Source organism: Contarinia nasturtii, unplaced genomic scaffold (assembly GCF_009176525.2).
Source record: "Contarinia nasturtii isolate CC-2019 unplaced genomic scaffold, AAFC_CNas_1.1 Cnas_scaffold_2489, whole genome shotgun sequence".
Classification (NCBI taxonomy): Eukaryota; Metazoa; Arthropoda; class Insecta; order Diptera; family Cecidomyiidae; genus Contarinia; species Contarinia nasturtii.
Window position 1 is genome coordinate 62,644 of NW_022199810.1, and position 19,172 is coordinate 81,815.

The following is a 19,172-nucleotide window of genomic DNA, read 5'->3' on the forward strand; positions in this document are numbered from 1 at the left end:
ATTAATACTTCACTGGAACTTTTGACGTAATTTGACCAGGGAAAATACATTTTATCAGTGGATAAGGTCATGAATGTTCCACGAGCTTCTAAATCAACCAAAATGATTCTTTTTTCAGTCATCGCTTCAATGCTTTTCGAAATACAGAAGCAATGAAGTCCAATTTGGATTGTTAGAGATACAAAGGAGACTTGTCTCAATGAAACCGACGCTAGTAGCAACACGACGCTAAATTCGATTGAACATCATTTATAACATTTTTTCAATTTAATATATGGATAAGAAATTTAACATAAGAGTCAGTTAATTTTTCTTTAAAATTTTTGTTTCAATATTTTAACAATCATATTATTAAATACACACTTTACTTAACATTTGAATTTGTACTTAACAATGAACTGACACATTGGAATGAAATGTCAAAATAAATAATCAGAAAGTTAAGTCAGTTGTCATTTGACGAGGAAAAATAAAACAGAACAAAAAAATTTCTACATTATATAGAAGGTAAGCATTTTGCGTTCTTTCGAACTTTCTTTAATCAAGAGACGGACAAAGTAGATACAATGAACCAACAACAACAACAAAGCGTTAATCAAAGTGAAACAAATGTCAACAAAATTAAATCGAATGATGAAGAAAATAGTCCAGCTGAATGTGCTGTTGCTGCTGTGAACGGAGAACAACAATTGGCTGATATTTTTAAACTCAACATCGATTGTTTCGAAGAAGTGTTTGACTATTTATCGCTGAAGGATTTAGCAGCCATGGGTCAAACATGTAAACGAATGCAACGCATAGCCGGTCATTGTTTTCAACTAAACTATGGAGCTGCAGAAGCAGATTTCAATAAAGGTGGTTTTGACCTTAACGGTGTCAAAATAGATTGTTTTAACAAATTCTTACAAAACGTATACTTTATGTATGGCGGAAAGGAAGACGAGAATGCTAGATATAATCGTATGATAAATTTTATAACTCAATTGAAACACTCAACATCATTTAAAAAAATCGATATTAGTGATTTTCGTTCAAAAATGCCGCGGATTAATGAAATAAAAGAAGTTCTAAGTAAGGCTGAAAGCGTAAGAATACACGGTTATGATGAAAATGAAAATGAATTGGACGCATTGACTGCTTGCTCAAATCTTAAATATTTATCTCTGAGAAAGGGACATCGATGGATGCATCGAATCTACCCATCATTGGAACATATTGAATTGAGTTATGGTTTTCGGGCAAAAATACCAGAAATAAAAATATTCTTTGATCTAAACACCACAATTAAGCAATTTTCGGTCGATATGACACTATTTTGGTCAATCAGAGAGTTGTTCAAAAATTCAAATATCAAATTTGATATATTGGCGATTAATTATGATGACGGTGATGGCATTGTTGAATTCCAATTATTTTGTCGTTTGCTAAATGAGCTCTACGATTCTGGATTTTATAAGAAACTGCATTTTAATAGCCCATATTGGATGCATCAAGAAGTGATCGATGAATTGGCTTCAGTAAAAGGTTTGGTGAAATTTAGACTCAAATTTGATAAAAATGTCAATGTTAGTGTTTTGAGAAACCTGGAAGAACTATGCATCCGTCAAAGTTGTTTTCTTATTGGTCTGAAATCACTTCCAGGTATTCTTTTAAATCTGAAACGCGTTCATTCTGATTATGCTAGTTCGGATGACATTTTACCATTTATTCGTCATGCAGAGAAAGTGAACAAAATTAGAGTTGAAGAGCTTTTGAGTGGATCACATTTCGATGAAAACGACAACGTACTTGATTTGTTTGCATTGAATAAAGAGCGTGAGAAATTAGTTGGAGCACGCAAGATCACGATTTACGTCCCGGAAGATGTATATTTGCTAACGAAATGGGCAATGAAACAGACGGACTTCAAATTGATCGAAATGAAACGAATCACATCGTACGATTGGGATTTTTAAGTTTTTATTTGATTTTTTCTGCATTTTACTTTTTCTGAATCAAATTAGTTGTATTGAGTTTTTTTTTCTTATATCATTTTTTTTTTGTATATTTCCAATCGACATTTTCGAGAGTTTAAATTGAGAAAAAATCCATATATAATAAATGTAATGAGTTGAATAACATAAAATTCAGTAGCTGTGTCATATTTATTGTGTTAACACTGACAATTTATCGGATCTGCTTTTATTCTCTCCTTAAATGGTAAGATGGACTACTATTTCATAATTTATCGCATCTCATTTATTTAAATATTCAAAACTGGTACATTAATTTATTGCTTTCAAAAAGAAATGTACACATAAGAAATATGAATTAACCCTCTAGTGCATAGCCCTGCCTTTAGGCAGGGTGTATAAATTATTGTCTAAAATATATAATTAAAAACAAATGATTCTATTTATGAATTACAATATTTTCAGCAGGGTTCAGGCTTTCATTTGCCGGTCATTTGACAAGTGAAAAAAACACGGTTGTTTAATTATAAACACAAATGTACGCGAAAACAGAAATTTGACAAAAAAAATTATTTCTCTCTTCGTTTATAGCAATTTTATAGCAGTTTAAACAATGGATTCGATTGTTCTCCAAATTTGTCAATAGCATTTTTTGACTAAACTATGCAACTTTTTGAATTTCGATTATTTTTTTAAGGAATTTGAAACCAAAGTAATCATAGAAAAATAGTTCTCACGTCGAAAAAAAATTAATGCATTAGAGGGTTAATAAGCATATTATGAATTTAAATAGTCATATGGTTGAGTACAAAATTTACTTGATATTTGAATTTGTACTTAATAAATGTCAGTTCACTGGAACGCACTCTTGATTCAATGAAGTGTCAAATTCCTTATCAAAAAAATATCTCATTTGCCATTTGAAGAGAAAAATTATAGAGAATTGCATTGTATTAATTATTCTACATAAAATTTAAGGTAAGCTTTTGCGTTTGTTTCTTCTTATTTTTATTCAGTGATTGGAACCATATTATTTTGATAAAGTTTATTATTATGGGTGGCACTGCGCGGTAGAATAAAACATGTGTTACAGGCTTTCTGTATTAATACTATTGTGAAAAAAATGTGACATAGTAAACCGAGTCGATTGCGTTGCACTATAACACAAGATTTCAATATTGTAATTCTTTCAATGATTTTTATTGATTAATAATATTTCTGTGTGTTTTAAATGAAATTTCTCTCTTTCATGTAATTAACAGGTCGAGAAAACAAACACCATGAACCAAGAACAAAATGCTGATCAAAGTGGACCAAGTGCCAAAAAAATGAAATCAAATGATGAAGACAATAATCCAGCTGAACGTGCTGTTGTTGCTGTAAACGGTGAACAACAATTGGCTGATATTTTCAAACTTAACATCGATTGTTTCGAAGAAGTGTTCGACTATTTATCGCTGAAGGATTTTACAGCTATGGGACAAACATGTAAACGAATGCAACGAATTGCCGGTCATTGTTTTCAACTAAACTATGGAGCTGAACAAGCTGAATTCTGGAAAGATGGTGTTTTCTTTGATGGTGTCAGGATAGATTGTTTTAACAATTTCTTACAAAACGTATATCTTACAAATTACGGAGATGACGAAGATGGTGAAGATGAGTTTGATAACTCTGGAGTTGAGAATGCTACGCATAATCATATGATAGGTTTTGTAACTGAATTGAAACAATCAAGATCAATTAAAAGTTTCGAAATTAATGGTCGTTTAACGATGGATTGGATTAACGAAATGCAAGTACTTCTCAGTAAAGCCGAAAGTGTGAAAATATATGGTTATGATGAAAATGAAAATGAATTGGACGCATTGACTACCGCTTGCTCAAATATCACATATTTATCACTAGATGGACAACTTTCACAAGTAAACGAATACAAATGGATGCACCGTATCTATCAAGCTTTGGAACATTTTGAATTGGATCTGAAGAGTAGTCAAGAAACACCAGCATTAATAACATTCTTTGAGCTAAACACAACAATTAAACAATTTTCTGTCGATGCTAAGCTCTTATGGCAAAACAGAGAGTTGTTCAAAAATTCAAACATCAAATTTGATACATTGGAGATTATTCATGAGCGCAATGTTGATTTTCATTTATTTTGCCGTTTGCTAAATGAGCTCTACGAGTTTGGATTTTATAAGAAACTTTATTTTGACGACAGCTTCGGGACTAATCAAGGAACTATCGATCAATTAGCTACAGTAAAAGGACTGGTGAAATTTCAAGCCGCATTTAAAATGTTTAGTGCCAAAGTTGGTGCTTTGAGAAACTTGGAAGAGGTTTGTGTATACCACAGTTGTTCTTTTGAAGATCTTAAGTCACTTCCGCTTATGCTCTCGAACCTGAAACGCTTTTTTTTCATAAAGGCCAGTTCTGATGACATTTTACCATTTATTTGCCATGCAGAGAAAGTGAACAAAATTAAAGTGGAACAATTATGCAGTGGATCACATTTCGATCAGATTGATAAAATTCTCGATTTAATGACGTTGAATAAAAAGCGTGAGAAATTAGTTGGAGCGCGCAAAATCATGATCTACGTCAGCGAAGATGTGTATTTGGCAACGAAATGGGCAATGAAACAGACGGACTTCAAATTGATCGAAATGAAACGAATCACATCGTACGATTGGAAATATTGAGTATGAGCCACACAATTTTTAACTGTCAAAGATTTATTCTTATATATTTTTTTAAAATTAGTTTTATGGAGTCATTTTTTTGTTAAATCAAAAATGTTTGATATATTTAAAATCGACCTTTTTATAGTTTAAATAATGATACTAATAAATCAATTTAAATAAATTTCACTAGCTGTTATTTTATCACTGATGTATATTATAAGCTATGGTAATTGTATTTTTAAATGGTAAGATGGCCTACAATTTCATAGTTTATCGCATCTTATTCATTTAAATGTTCAAAACTCTCACATTATTTATTGTTTTCAAGAGGAAATATACACAGAAAAAGTATGAATTGAAAAATACGATTACTATGTGGTTGGATATACACTTTACTTAATGTTTGAATTTGTACTTATTAAACGTCAGTTCATTGGAATGAAATGTCACAATAAATAACCAGAAAAATAACTCAGTTGTCAATAGAAGAGAACAAAGATCAGAATTGATTTGCGTTTATCGTTTTAATAATTCTACATTTGATTTGATGGTAAGCATTTTGCGTTTAGTTCTTGTTAGTTGCGTCAGTGATGGGAATCACACTACATGAATTATTATATTGTATTTAACAATGCAGGGTAGAATAAAACTTGTTTCGTATTCATGCTATAATGAAGCGATGTAATGATAATATACTATCACACAAGATGTCAATAATTTGGTCATTGTGCTAATTTTTATTCACTAAATTTGATTTAGTGTGTTAATTGAACATTCTTTGGTTCATCTAACCAATAGACCGATACAGCAAACAAAATGACCGATAAAAATACTAAGGGAATAGAGCCAATTGATGAAGACAATAATCAAGGTGAACGAGCTGTCGTTGCTGCGAACGGTGAACAACAATTGGCTGATATTTTCAAACTTAAGCTATGTGGCAAACAGCTATGGGGCAAACATGTAAAAGAATGCAACGAATAGCGGGTCATTGTTTTCAACTAAACTATGGAGCCGCAAAAGCAGAATTCTATCCATACCTACCGTCTTTTATCCTTAACTTGGTCAAGATAGATTGTTTTATCGATTTCCTTCAAAACGTACGACTTTGGTTACTTGATGATGAAGAGGATTATATGATAAAGTTTGTAACTGCATTGAAACATTCAACATCAATTAAAATAATCAACATTTTTGATTATTCTGGTCATTTAACAATGGCTGTGTCTACCGAAATGAAAGGAATTCTGTGTAAAGCAGAAAGTGTAACAATAGATTGTCATTACGATATGAAAGAAAATGTATTGGGCGAATTGATTGCTGGTTGCTACTCAAATGTTAAATATTTATATTTGATCCGACAATCAAACGAAGACCAATGGACACATAGAATTTACCCAGCATTGGAGCATTTTGAATTGAAAAGTTCTCGTTCGGACGAAATACCAGGCCTAAAAACATTTTTTGAGCTAAACACAACAATTAAGAAGTTTTCTGTCGACATGGAACTTTTCTGGTCAAATAGAGAGTTGTTCAAAAAGTCAAACATCAAATTTGATACATTGTCGATTGGTTTTGGAAAGGAGTGTGATGAATTTAACACTTATGAATTCAAATTACTTTGCCGTTTGCTAAATGATCTCTACGCGTCTGGATTTTATAAGAATCTACATATGCATTTTCTTTATCCCGGACTTCGGATTCCTCAAGCATTTATCAATCAATTGGCTTCAGTAAAAGGTTTGGTGAAATTTCATTTCGAATTGAAGACACATTTACTTTTAGGTACTTTAAGAAACTTGGAAGAACTAGGCACTGCAACTAACTTTATTTCTGATCTGAAGTTAATTCCACATATGCTTTCGAAACTGAAACGCCTTTATTTCATAAAAGCCAGTTCTGATGATATTTTACCATTTATTTGCCATGCAAAGAAAGTGAACAAAATTAAAGTGGAATGTTTATTTGGATTGAATAAAATTCTCGATTTATTGGCGTTAAATAAAGAGCGTGAGAAATTGGTTGGAGCACACAAAATTACAATTTACGTCGAGGAAGTAGTGTACTTTGCAACAAAATGGGCAATGAAACAGAAGGACTTCAAATTGATTGAAATGAAACGAGACACATCGTACAATTGGACACTTTGGTGAAAATGCTATGACTTGCATTGTAAAATACGTATATTTTGTACCTTTAACTTTTCCGCACACACCTAGTGTGAAAGGGGAAGTATTGCAATGGGTCAAAATTAACGAAACCTCAAAAACATGTTTTCTGGACGTTTCTGAGGTCAGAGAACCCGAATCAGGCCGTTTTGAGCATGGTTGGTGTGGGTCTGTTCCACGTCGTACGTCGTACGTTGTCCGCCGTACGCAAAATTTGTCCATCGATTATCTCACCCCCCAGAAAAGTTATTTAAAATCTGACTGTACAGGATGATTGGGGGTCCCGAGGAATAGAAATCATTAGATTTTGAGCGATTTTGGTCGATGGAAAAAATTGTCATGCCTGGAGTGATACCTATGGAAAAGAGTCCAATTTTCGTCCAAAAGTCATACTTAATGTAGACTTAAACACTCAAAAATATGTATTGGGGGTTTTTTTTGGCACGAGGTTAATTTTGAGATACAATCACTTTTTGATACAGTTTCCTCGAAAAAATCACCAAAAAATTGCATTTTTGTATGGGAGCCATGCCGTCACCTTAATGACGTGAAACTTTGCACAAAAAATAACATTCTGAAAGTTTGATGAGATTTTAATCAAAATTAGGAGTACCTCCCATACAAAATTTTCAATTTTTGGTTCAAAAAAGAATATTTTGTATGGGAGGTACTCATAATTTTCGTTGAAATTTCTCCAAACTTTTCGAATGGTTTTTTTTGTGAAAAAAATAACCTGTGCAAAGTTTCACGTGCTTACGATACCATACAGGTATGATTCCCATACAAAAATCCATTTTGTTTTACTTTTGTATGAAAAGTGTTTCAAAAATAATGTTTATGGCAAAATTAACGTCAGACATATTTTTTATAGTGTTTTATAGAAAATAGAATTCTTTCAAATGTCGTACAAATGGGTTCATCATGAAGTGTGAAAAATCTTTTCCGAGTACTTCTGCTATTAAATAAAAGAATATTTCGATGCCGAACACACTTTTTGGCCACAAACTTAACGCCGCTTGAAAGGCTTGAAAAATCGAACAAATATTATTTTCAAATAGCTTAATAGAATACGCATCTACCACCGTGCGGAAAAGTTCGTCTTACTCCTGTAAGACTCTTTATTTACATTTGATTCTGCCTAATTTCTTTTTTAAAAAATTTAATAAAAACTGAGCGCATTTTTATTTTTGAAAAACTGTTCCCAATAAAGTAAAGCAATTGAATTTCTGAATTTAAACGAACATGTTATCAAATATTTTACTTAACATTTTTATTTGTACTTGGTGGTTGTCACTTCACTGGAAAATAATTCCATTCAATGAAGTGTCAAAGCATAGAAAAAAAGAAGGAAAAAAATCACATCAGTAATTGGAACCACAAAGAGTAAAAGTTTTTCGTTGCTTGTGTTACACTATAATATATCGTATCAAGTTCAAAAAGCCGGAGTACTATTTGGGATATTTTTGACTTTCCAAAGGGATGTCCTTTATCTCATGTAATCAACGGACCTACAAAGCAGATAAAATGAGCCAAACACAAAGCGCCGATCCAAGTGGAACAAGTACCAAGAGGACGAAATCGAATGATGAAAACAATAATCCAGATGAACGGGCTGTTGTTGCTGTGAACGGTGAACAACAATTGGCTGATATTTTTAAACTTAACATCGATTGTTTCGAAGCAGCTTTCGACTATTTATCGCTGAAGGAATTGGCAATCTTGGCTCAAACATGTAAACGAATGCAACGCATTGCCAGTCATTGTTTTCAACTAAACTATGGAGCCGCACAAGCAGAATTCGTAGAAACTATTCATTTAAATTGTTTTTTCCTTAAAAGTATCAAGATAGATTGTTTTAACGATTTCCTTCAAAACGTACAACTTGAATATGAGTCCGAAGCTGATGAGAATTATATAATAGATTTTGTAGCTGCATTGAAACATTCAACATCAATGAAAGGAATCGAAATTTGTTATTTTCATACAAGAATACCTCTGATTAACGAAATGAAAGAAATTTTAAGTAAAGCGGAAAGTGTAAAAATAAATGGTAAATTTTACGATGTAAATGGAGATGAATTGGCATCATTGATTGCTGTTTGCACAAATGTTAAATATTTATAATATTGGCGATTGATTATGATGGCAAGGTAGATTCCTTCCATTTATGTTGCCGGTTGCTGAATGAGCTCTACGACTCTGGATTTTATAGGAAATTGCATTTCAAAAAAGATTTTTGGTGTCGTCAAGAAGTCATCGATGAATTGGCTTCGGTAAATAGATTGGTGAAATAACATGTCGGATTGTGTTCAGAATCGATTACTTTAAGAATTGGCACTTTAAGAAACTTGGAAGAACTACGCGCTCAGTTTATTTCTGAACTGCACTCACTTCCACATATGCTCTCGCAACTGAAACGAATTCGTTTTGTATATACTAATAGTTCGGATAGCATTTTACCATTCGTTCGCCACGCAAAGAAAGTGAACAAAATTAGAGTGGAACTTTTTCGAAGTGGATCACATTACGATGGAAAAGGTAAAATTCTCGATTTATTGGGGTTGAATAAAGAGCGTGAGAAATTAGTTGGAGCATGCAAGATCCTGATCTACGTAAGGGAAGAAATCTATTTGGCAACAAAATGGGCCATGAAACAGACGGACAGTGTTAATGATTTAAACAGGTTAATATATTCGCTTGCACGTATATACAAAGCAGTAAAAATGAAACTAAATTTGAAATACGAATGTTAATGATTCATATATTGATAAAGTCAATCCCACTATATGTACTATTTTCTATTATTCTAAATTTGTATAAATACCAATACTTTTCATGAATAAAATCACTTCAAACTTAACTCTGCTAAACACAACATATCATATCTGCTTTACAAATTCTCTCTTTAAATTCCATCTTACGACTTCTTAATTTATCTCATCTCATTATTTAAATGTTCAAAACTGTCACTTTAATTTATTGCTTTTAAGAACGAATATCCACAGAAGAAATATGAATTTAAACGATCATATGGTTGAGTACACACTTTACTTAATATTTGAATTTGTATTTATTTCTTATCAGTTCATTGGAAAGCACTTCTTGATTCAATGAAGTGTCTATTTGCTTATCAAGAAAATGACTCAGTTGTCATTTGAAGAGAAAAGCTCAACAGAATTGCATTGTATTTTCTGGTTTAATTATTCTACATTAAATTTAAGGTAAGATTTTGTGTTTTGTTCTATCATCAATGATAGAAACTACACTTCTTGAATATTGTGTGATATTATGGTTAACAATGTGGAGTAGAATAAAACTTGTTTCACAAGCTTTCCGTACTAATACATTATATTGTGAAATACACTCAACAGACAGAGTCGATAGAGATACACCATAGCACAAAATGTCAATATTGTGGTTTTTTCACTGATTTTTATTCATTAAAAATGATTTCGAATTTTAAATGAGCATTCTTTGTTTTTTTGTAATCAATAGATCAAAACGGAGACAAAATGAACCAAATACAAAACGCCGATCAAAGTGGACCAAGTGCCAAAAAAATGAAATCAAACGATGAAGACAATAATCCAGCTGCTGTGAACGGTGAGCAACAATTGGCTGATATTTTCAAACTTAACATCGATTGTTTCGAGGAAGTATTCGACTATTTATCGTTGAAGGATTTGACAGCTATGGGGCAAACATGTAAACGAATGCAACGAATCGCCGGTCATTGTTTTCAACTAAACTATGGAGCCGCAGAAGCAGAATTCTACTCATGCCTGGACTCATATTGTTTTTACCTTAACAGTATCAAGATAGATTGTTTTATCGATTTCCTCCAAAACGTATACCTTAACAATGATGCTGAGAATCATATGATGAAGTTTGTAGCTGCATTGAAAAATTCAACATCAATTAAAAGAATCAAAATTGTTGATCTTCTTGGTCGTTTAACAATGGCTGTGTCTACCGAAATGAAAGAAATTCTGTCTAAAGCTGAAAGTTTAATATTAAATGGTTGTCGCTATAAGAAGGAAAATGAAAATGTATTGGGCGAATTGATTGCTGTTTGCTCCTCAAATATTAAATATTTATCTTTGGACCGACAACCAAACGAAGACCAATGGACACATAGAATTTACCCAGCATTGGAGCATTTTGAATTGAAACGTTCTATTTCGAAGGAAATTCCAGCATTAAAAACATTATTTGAGCTAAACACAACAATTAAGAAGTTTTCTGTCGACATGGAACTTTTCTGGTCAAATAGAGAGTTGTTCAAAAAGTCAAACATCAAATTTGACACATTGGAGATTACTAATGATGGCAATGTTAAATTCCACTTATTTTGCCGTTTACTAAATGAGCTCTACTCGTCTGGATTTTATAAGAAACTACATATACATTTTCATTACGGATCTCGGATTTGTCAAGAATATATCGATCAATTGGCTTCAGTAAAAGGTTTGGCGAAATTTAATGTCGAATTGGACACAAATTTTGTCAATGTTGGTACTTTGAGAAAGTTGGAAGAGTTACGTGTCCAAGAAAGTTGTTTTATTACTGATCTAAAATCACTTCCATATATCCTTTTGAATTTGAAACGCATTCATTTTGCATTGGCCAGTTTTAATGAAATTTTATTATTCGTTCGCCATGCAGAGAAAGTGAACAAAATTAAAGTGGAATATTTTCGAGATGCAAATTTTCTGGTACACGCTAGAACTCTCGACTTATTGGTATTGAATAAAGAGCGTGAGAAATTAGTTGGAGCGTGCAAAATCACAATCTACGTCAGAGAAGATGTGTATTTAGCAACAAAACGGGCAATGAAACAGATGGACTTCAAATTGATCGAGATGAAACGAGACACGTCATACAATTGGATATTATGAGTATGAGTTACACAATTTTGAACTATCAAAGAATTTTTTTTTAAATTTAAATTAGTTTTACGTTAAATCAAAAATATTTGATATTTTCAATTGACATTTTTCTACAGTTGAAATGTTTCCTTTTACAATGTAAATCTATTGAATTGAATAACGTAAAATTCACGAGATGTGCCATATTTACTGTGTTATATTACTAAAAAAAAGTTATCAACAAAATTTCAATGTCAAATTTTATGGAACATTTAATAAATCTTTACGAATTTAATAAGTTAATCTTTTATTCATTAAAAATAACTTGAAAATTGAAAGCGATTATCCCTGAATTTAAAAAAGGCGTAGTCTCGGGCGCTCAAAATTAGCATGTGAATCAAAAGAATCACATAAACTCAGGCGATAGACAAAATCAAAGAGAACAACAACTGAATTTATGTCGAAAATTGGGACAGCTGTGCATAAACATTGATATGCGCGCCAAACGCATCCACACCAGAGTGCAGTCTCACCAAATCCAGTAAACATAATAAAAATTCAAGCAAAAAAAAAAAGATAGAAACACCGAATCGCAGCCGAACGAAGTGTCTACATACATTTATCTCGAGGCAATGAACATATACCCGATGCGATCTTCGTGCGTTTGCGTACATACACCACCACAAGATCTGTGTGTGTGTTGTTGGTACTTCTCTCATCGTACACTTCGGGTCTGTAAACAGTTTTATTTATATTTGTTATACGTATAAAGCGGCGTTATTGTGAAATCAAGTCATATGACTTGATTTGTTTTTTTTTTCTTTACTTTTTTTCTCTCGTCCGTTTTGTTCTTTGTGCGCCATCTCATTCACTGCCACTGAATAGTGTGTTCAGTGCGTCTCGCTTTGTCTTCTACAACTGGTCTATATATAAAAAAAAAAAGATTTTTTTTCGCTTTGCCTCAATCGAACACGTGACTTTCGAATACCACTCAAATGTAGCGTCTGTGTATATGTGAACGTGTGTGTTTGCACGAAAATTCACGTATCTCGTTGTTGTGTCGTTTGATACTCAGTGCACGACATGCAATAATCATATCATCATTTGTGTCTATTAGTGCATAGTTTTTTTTTCTCGCTCTCTTCATTGAGAAAAATAAAGTTAAAGAAAAAAGTGCAGATCATATGAAAATTAGAAAATACGTTCCATTTTGAGTGTAAAAGTTTGAGTTTTCTTGTTATTTTTAGTATAGAACCAATTTTTTATCGTTTTTGTCGCGAACAAACGCATTTTTTTTTTTGAACAATAATGTCGTTTTGAAGGCGAGAAATAGAAAAATAATGATCATGGTATCGCATCGAATTTTTGTGATTCAACTTTTATCGGTGCAAAAATACATCACAATGGAGTTTTTAGTGCAAAAACGAACACAATTTTGAAAATGATTCTATATAATGTGAACGTAATATTGTTTGTGTAAATGTGTAAATTGAAGAAATCAAGTAAATCAAACATCACACTAAATTGACCAAAAATGAGTAGACATAGTTTATTTATTTACTCTATTAGTATAAGAGTGACGAGTCGTCATTCAATTAAGTGTTTCAATCAACAGCAACATAAATCCATCGAAGCAATCTAAAATACACGATTGCCCGCAAATAATTCTGTTTTTTTCTTCTTAAATCGATGATAATTGAAGCGATTTACGGAAAATTTTACGCTGATTGAGATGAACTAAATAAAATAACACAAAATAAATAGACAGAAAAAAGTAAAGTGAATGGAGAAAGATTTCGTATCAAAAAAATGGCATTATTTAATAAAATATTTCAATCAAGTAAACGCAAAAGTGGAGACCGTTTTTCAAAGAATAAAAATTCAAATGAAAGGTAACTAATTGTATTATGAATGATGCACTTTCATTCGGAACATTTCCGAGACATTTTTCTCAATCGACATAACATTTGTGTTCATGTTTGACCTGCACTCTTTAGTCACTATATTAAGATGAATTTGACGTCGTTGTGAGTTGTGACGTTCACAAATGACATCAAAACTGCATTTCTGCATGTGTAACGCAATTTTTTTTTTTTCATCGATCTCACTATCTTTCTATATATCTCGCTCGTGATATTGATCTCTCTTTCTCTCTGCTCCTCTCTCTATCTTCTACTTCTTTCCCACTATCAATCGTTCATTCCTTCTCTCGGTTTCTATCTTTCGTTCTGTCTTTCGCTCTGGCTCACACTCTCTCTTTTTCTATACGCCTATTATTTTCTTTCTTCCCATCTCACTCTGGAGAGTGTGACATGCCTGTCTCCTTGTACAATACAATTGACGGTCGTTTTGTGATTAAGATGTATCCGCATTTATTTGATTTTTTTTTTCGACTTATCTATTGAGTTATGCATGCGAAAGTGACAGCAATTTCATTTTTAGAAACATACGTACAACTCACAAATAATCTCACACAGCTACAAATGACACATATATAATGAAAAGAGTGCGCAATCAGCATCGTTACATGTGTGCGGACCGACTACACGGTTACGACTCGACTGCTATTGTAAGAAAAAAGAGACGCAAACCGATATTTTTGAATGAACACGAGTCGTCACTTCGTATATTTGCGTTGCCTGCTTGTTTTGATCGAATTCTTCGATTTGCAGGCAAATTGTTTTTATTCGCTATCAATTTGCACTCTGTATAAGAATTGATTCATTGAACAAACGAAATCGATCAATTTTTATTTAATGTCAAATGAATGAAAGGTATGTGAACAGAACTTAATGTTTATTTTTATTTATATCAAGCGCTCTGTTCACATTCTGCTTCGAAATGCCAATGAACGATCAACATTATTTGTGTGGAAAAAAACTTTATTTTATTATTTTTCGTGTGAAAAAGTCAGCTTTTATTTTTATCGTTAAATTTTTGTTTTTCTCTTCAACAGTTTATTTCCATTTTCCGACGACCAAGTGCGAGTGCTGTTGTTTCGAGAGTGTGATTGGAGCGGTCGACGATTATTATTCGATTCGGGTGCCGTGCAAAAAGTCAGTATACCGGTGAATCAAACAAACAACGATAAAAATGGAAAGACAACAAATGACAAATCCGAGTCATTTATTGAAATCTGCAATGGTTATGGATACAAATACGATCATACAATGGGCGAGAGTACGAATATCGGCGAAATGGTTTTTGGATCGGTAGCGATGTCATTCAAAGGCACATCACTAAAGGTAAAAACATTGTCCAAATCGAGTGCTAAAAAATAGTAACATATAATTTATTTTCATTGAAGGTGCATTGGCTTCGTGACCCGACTCGAATTCTGTGCTCGCAAGTGTTTCTCTCTCCGCTACATTCAAAAACGAGTTTTTGTCGAGGAAGATCCACGAATGATGTGAAACCCAATGAAAGCACGCACCGTGATACAAATGCCAATGGAAATTCAACAAATTCGATTTCATTGTCGCTGTCATTGTGTATGACAGACAAATCGATTGAAAAGAAGGAATCAAACACATCGATTCCATTGAATGTACCGTCATCGTTTGATCGAAGCAGTTTTAGTGGCTGTGACTCGGGTTTTTCGGGTAATGATTTGTCGAGTTCTCGATCGGACCATGGCAGTGTTGTATCCATATTTAGTACCGATCCAAATATGACGAGCCGGAAGTTAAGCATCGACTCGGCTATATTGGTGGATGCTGCAATAAATGGACGTAGTAGTGATGGTTGTTTACAGCGTCGTATTCAACGAAATATGTCCACGTCGTTTGAGAACAATTTTTCACGAAATGATTTTATCGGTTATATCGATGAGAATCGTGATGACCGTTCGATTTGCAGTGTTCCTGGGTCTATGGTGCGCCGGCATAGTGATCAATGTGAAAGTAAAAGCAATCCGGAAATGATACGACGCCGGAAAAATAGCGGAAAGGAAAGTTTGAAACCGCCACATATTCATTTTTCCAGTTGTTCGTTACAGGCGAGAAACGCACAACGACGCTCAAAAATTGGACTGGCCGTTTGCATTCGATTCAGCGAATCGGCCGAAAATGAAATGCAATTATTTTGCTCTGAACATATTGTACTGCTTGAGTCGATGCTGTGCAGACTCAGGGCAGCCGCTGAATCAGCGTACATTAATCAAAAGAAATTTCATCAGGTAATTTGGGGGATTTTGAAGAACGATTGAATGATGGGTACCATATTCTTTGGCAGATCTGTTATTGGTAACAGAGACGAGCGGGTACCAGTTATGAGTCATATCATATGACCGACACTAATGCCATATATATAATTTTTCGAGTGTCGCACCCGATTACAACCTATAACAGCTCTGTGTCTTGTCTTGTCTCTAGTATTTCGTACCAGGTCGATCCCTGTCAATTTTCTCAACATTTTTTCACCAGCATATTTTTTTTCTCCTCTGCAGTTAATGTTACACGCTTGGTTGGCAACGACAACTTGGATAACCGATTTATTTACAGCGCCCCGATTAGAACCGATATGGTTTTCACTGAACAACACCCATTCGGATCGACCAAAATATTTGGCCAAACATTTTATGACCGAATTATGTTGGCTTTTGAACACTGCCGATACCAAAGATACAAATTTGTATGTTTCAATCATTTCCAAATTGTGAATATATTCGTCTAATCTTTTTGTATCGTTTTTCTTTAGTTTCGTGAGCACATTGCTGACGGCAATACTGACCAATCATTTGGGTTGGGTGGCAACAATAGCACCAATCGTAAATGCTTCCATGAACAACGATCCAGTGATAGCAATCAATCAAAATCAAGCGAAAATGTCTGAAATATCAAAATTCCATCCGTACAATGTTCTCTGGGCTCAACTTGGTGATTTATACGGTTCAATTGGGAATCCATCACGATTGGCAAAGACAATTGTATGTGGAGCCCATACAGTTACTATAAATAAAGTGCTTAGCGTACTCACGTACTTTATGCGATGCGGTGATATACAAAGAGTTGAAAGCACCAAAATGTTGGATAAAATTGAAATCGAAGAAATTATCAAAGGTAAACGAAAAAAATCATCCGTTTCAAATGTTAGCCTGGAGGTGAAAGAAAAACCTGTTGAAAGAGGAACAGAAAAGGTCAGTGGACGGCCAGAAATTTACACGGAAATAAAGCAAGGTCACATTGAGGTGGAGGGTAGTCATGTTGAATTGTCGAGTGCTCGCATTGAATCGATGTACCCAGAGACGAAAGATAGTCAATCAAAAGGTCTATCAAGGAGTAAAACTTGTTTAAAAAATATAGCAACCGTTGGTTATGAACATCCACTGACGGCAAATGTTATACGAACACAGTCTGAATCGAATTATGATGATCGCCGATTGAATAATTTAGAGAGTGATATAAAAAATGGATACCTCAATAAAAATGGTTCACCAAATAGTACCATTCGACTCATGGTAACTAGTCCGAACAATGATCGATTTGAGTACGAAACGGCGTCGGAGGCGATTGATTTCATATTGAAAAAAATCGACATAACAAATGAAGAGGAAATCAATTCAAAACAAATCATACCAAATAGTATTGATTCGAATGGAAATAGATCGAAACGTATGCGATGGAGTATCGATACAGTCAAAGAGGGTATCGTTATTGAAAAATGGAGGCCGGGCATTGACAACATTGATAATGTTGTCCAAATAAAAAACACCGACCTTAAGCGGTCGCAAAGTGTCAAAAGCAAGCAAAATACCACGAATCACTTACGAAAATCCAAGACTGTGTTTGAAATAAAATCCAGTGACATTCAAAATGTTGAAAATAATAATAAGCTGGAGTTGATTGCATCGTTGCTGCAGAAAGTGAAATTAAGCCAACAATCGAGTGTAGATAATGAACAGACATTGAAACCGGGTGGTAGTGTGGTTTTTGTCTTGGGCGACGAAGTGCTAAAAACGCCGCCACCATCGCCAGCGCTGAGTAATGATCGAATCGAAAGTAATGCCGTACCGTCACCGTCATTAGCATCGCCCGTTCGACTGGACATCCAATCTGAATTAAGCACACAATTACCTATCAAACGACCATCCAACGAGCAAAGTGGCAGCACGGCCACATCCAAAGTCAAAGAGAATAGTACACCGAAAAAACGTTGTACGCACAAAAAACATTCCGGAGTGAAATTTAATTTTGAGCAATATCCACAGATCGTCACCAATTATATGAAGAATAAAAACTTAGACATTACCAATTACGATTTTTTCGAAAAAGGTTTAAAACTAGAGCAAGAAACTGGTGCCAGTTCGACTAGTTTTCTACCAATGCTTGCACCGCAAGATGAACATGATGAACAAAACGATGAAGAGCAATGTGAATGTTGCGCCAATACATTCCGTATGTTTCAAACACCATCCAATGCCACCGAATTGGAATTTTCCAATGATGACACCGTCTATCCGGTTCCAATTACAAAACCAACAAAACTCAGAACGGTTATCGAAAATGAAAGCACATTGAATGAGACTGAGGTGCAGACGAACGAGAATCGAGAAATTGCTGTTAAACGAGAAAATGTTGAGATTAACGATGAGAATGATAACGGCGGTGAACGTTCGAAAAAAGTAAATAATTCCAAAAGGCTTAAGCTAATCACATTGCCAATTCCAAAAACGGACATTCTAAGCGATAGCAAAAATTGCGGCCGGATACGACCGGGCTATGTGCCGTCGCTATTCGTTGGCATCACCGATCATTTCATTCCAGATATGGTATTACAAGTGAGTGTTTGCACGAATTTTATCCAATTTTTCGTTTATAATTTTACATGCATTTTTCCACAGGGTATCACATCGCCTCAAACCAAGTGGGAGCCAATTTTGAAACAAAACCTAACACTTGCATCACATTGTGCCACATTCGAACAAATGCGCATGGAAAACGTTGCAATCATTGCCAATATTGATAAATGGTAAAAAAAAAAGAAATTTTTTATTTTGGACTATTTAAATTTACGGCCACTTTTCTCTTTGGCAGGGACGTTCAATTGGTATCATCACAAACGTGTGCATTGTCATCCAAAAGCCCTGGAGAGCCGATCGGTATGTCACAGCTAGTATCGAATATGCTCGAAACTGTTCATGCTATGTGGTTGGCGGGCACATCCGCATACCAATGTATGTCATTTTTGGAGTCAAAACTCAAAGAAATTTACCTACAATCGGAAACATTGGCCGCTTTTCTATTGGCCACCGAATTTTGTTCGCTGAACACCGTTACAACTGCATTAAATTTATCCGCAAATGATGTACCGTTATTGCTTTCGGTTGCTTCAATACATTCGCCACAGGTTACGAAAAAATACGGCATCAGCTTCAGATAGCAGCACACACGTTTGGCAACAATCACTGTGATGAAATTGGTTCGCAAACAATACTCATTTCTTCATTTTATTTTACATTTTCGAACATTGATTTTGTGTATGTCTTGAACTTTT

The 19,172-nt window shown here is 34.0% G+C and overlaps 4 protein-coding genes across 7 annotated transcripts; all 4 read left to right on the top strand.

The window, feature by feature from the left end:
• Window positions 1-469: 469 nt before the first annotated feature.
• Window positions 470-1,996, top strand: LOC116348520. Its single transcript, XM_031779546.1, has 2 exons — window positions 470-1,524; window positions 1,642-1,996. Exons 1-2 carry the CDS (start codon window positions 567-569, stop codon window positions 1,953-1,955), a joined length of 1,272 nt encoding a protein of 423 aa, XP_031635406.1. The 5' UTR covers window positions 470-566; the 3' UTR covers window positions 1,956-1,996.
• Window positions 1,997-2,839: 843 nt separating this feature from the next.
• LOC116348505 lies at window positions 2,840-4,771 on the top strand. 3 transcript variants are annotated; one of them, XM_031779526.1, is made up of 3 exons: window positions 2,840-2,930; window positions 3,215-4,297; window positions 4,385-4,771. In XM_031779526.1, exons 2-3 carry the CDS (start codon window positions 3,233-3,235, stop codon window positions 4,658-4,660), a joined length of 1,341 nt encoding a protein of 446 aa, XP_031635386.1. In that variant the 5' UTR covers window positions 2,840-2,930; window positions 3,215-3,232; the 3' UTR covers window positions 4,661-4,771. The 3 variants fall into 3 exon arrangements, with proteins under 3 accessions (XP_031635386.1, XP_031635384.1, XP_031635385.1); XM_031779524.1 differs by having other exon boundaries at window positions 3,215-4,771; XM_031779525.1 differs by lacking the exon at window positions 2,840-2,930 and adding an exon at window positions 3,030-3,132 and having other exon boundaries at window positions 3,215-4,771.
• Window positions 4,772-5,127: 356 nt separating this feature from the next.
• LOC116348494 lies at window positions 5,128-6,795 on the top strand. The gene is made up of 2 exons (XM_031779516.1): window positions 5,128-5,192; window positions 5,441-6,795. Exon 2 carries the CDS (start codon window positions 5,578-5,580, stop codon window positions 6,793-6,795), a length of 1,218 nt encoding a protein of 405 aa, XP_031635376.1. The 5' UTR covers window positions 5,128-5,192; window positions 5,441-5,577.
• Window positions 6,796-12,842: 6,047 nt separating this feature from the next.
• LOC116348507 (folliculin-interacting protein 2) lies at window positions 12,843-19,172 on the top strand. Of its 2 annotated transcripts, none has more exons than XM_031779527.1 (7): window positions 12,843-13,570; window positions 14,635-14,923; window positions 14,986-15,855; window positions 16,126-16,310; window positions 16,377-18,456; window positions 18,520-18,647; window positions 18,713-19,172. In XM_031779527.1, the coding sequence occupies exons 1-7, from the start codon at window positions 13,488-13,490 to the stop codon at window positions 19,056-19,058; spliced, it is 3,981 nt and encodes a 1,326-aa protein (XP_031635387.1). In that variant the 5' UTR covers window positions 12,843-13,487; the 3' UTR covers window positions 19,059-19,172. The 2 variants fall into 2 exon arrangements, with proteins under 2 accessions (XP_031635387.1, XP_031635388.1); XM_031779528.1 differs by lacking the exon at window positions 12,843-13,570 and adding an exon at window positions 14,349-14,452.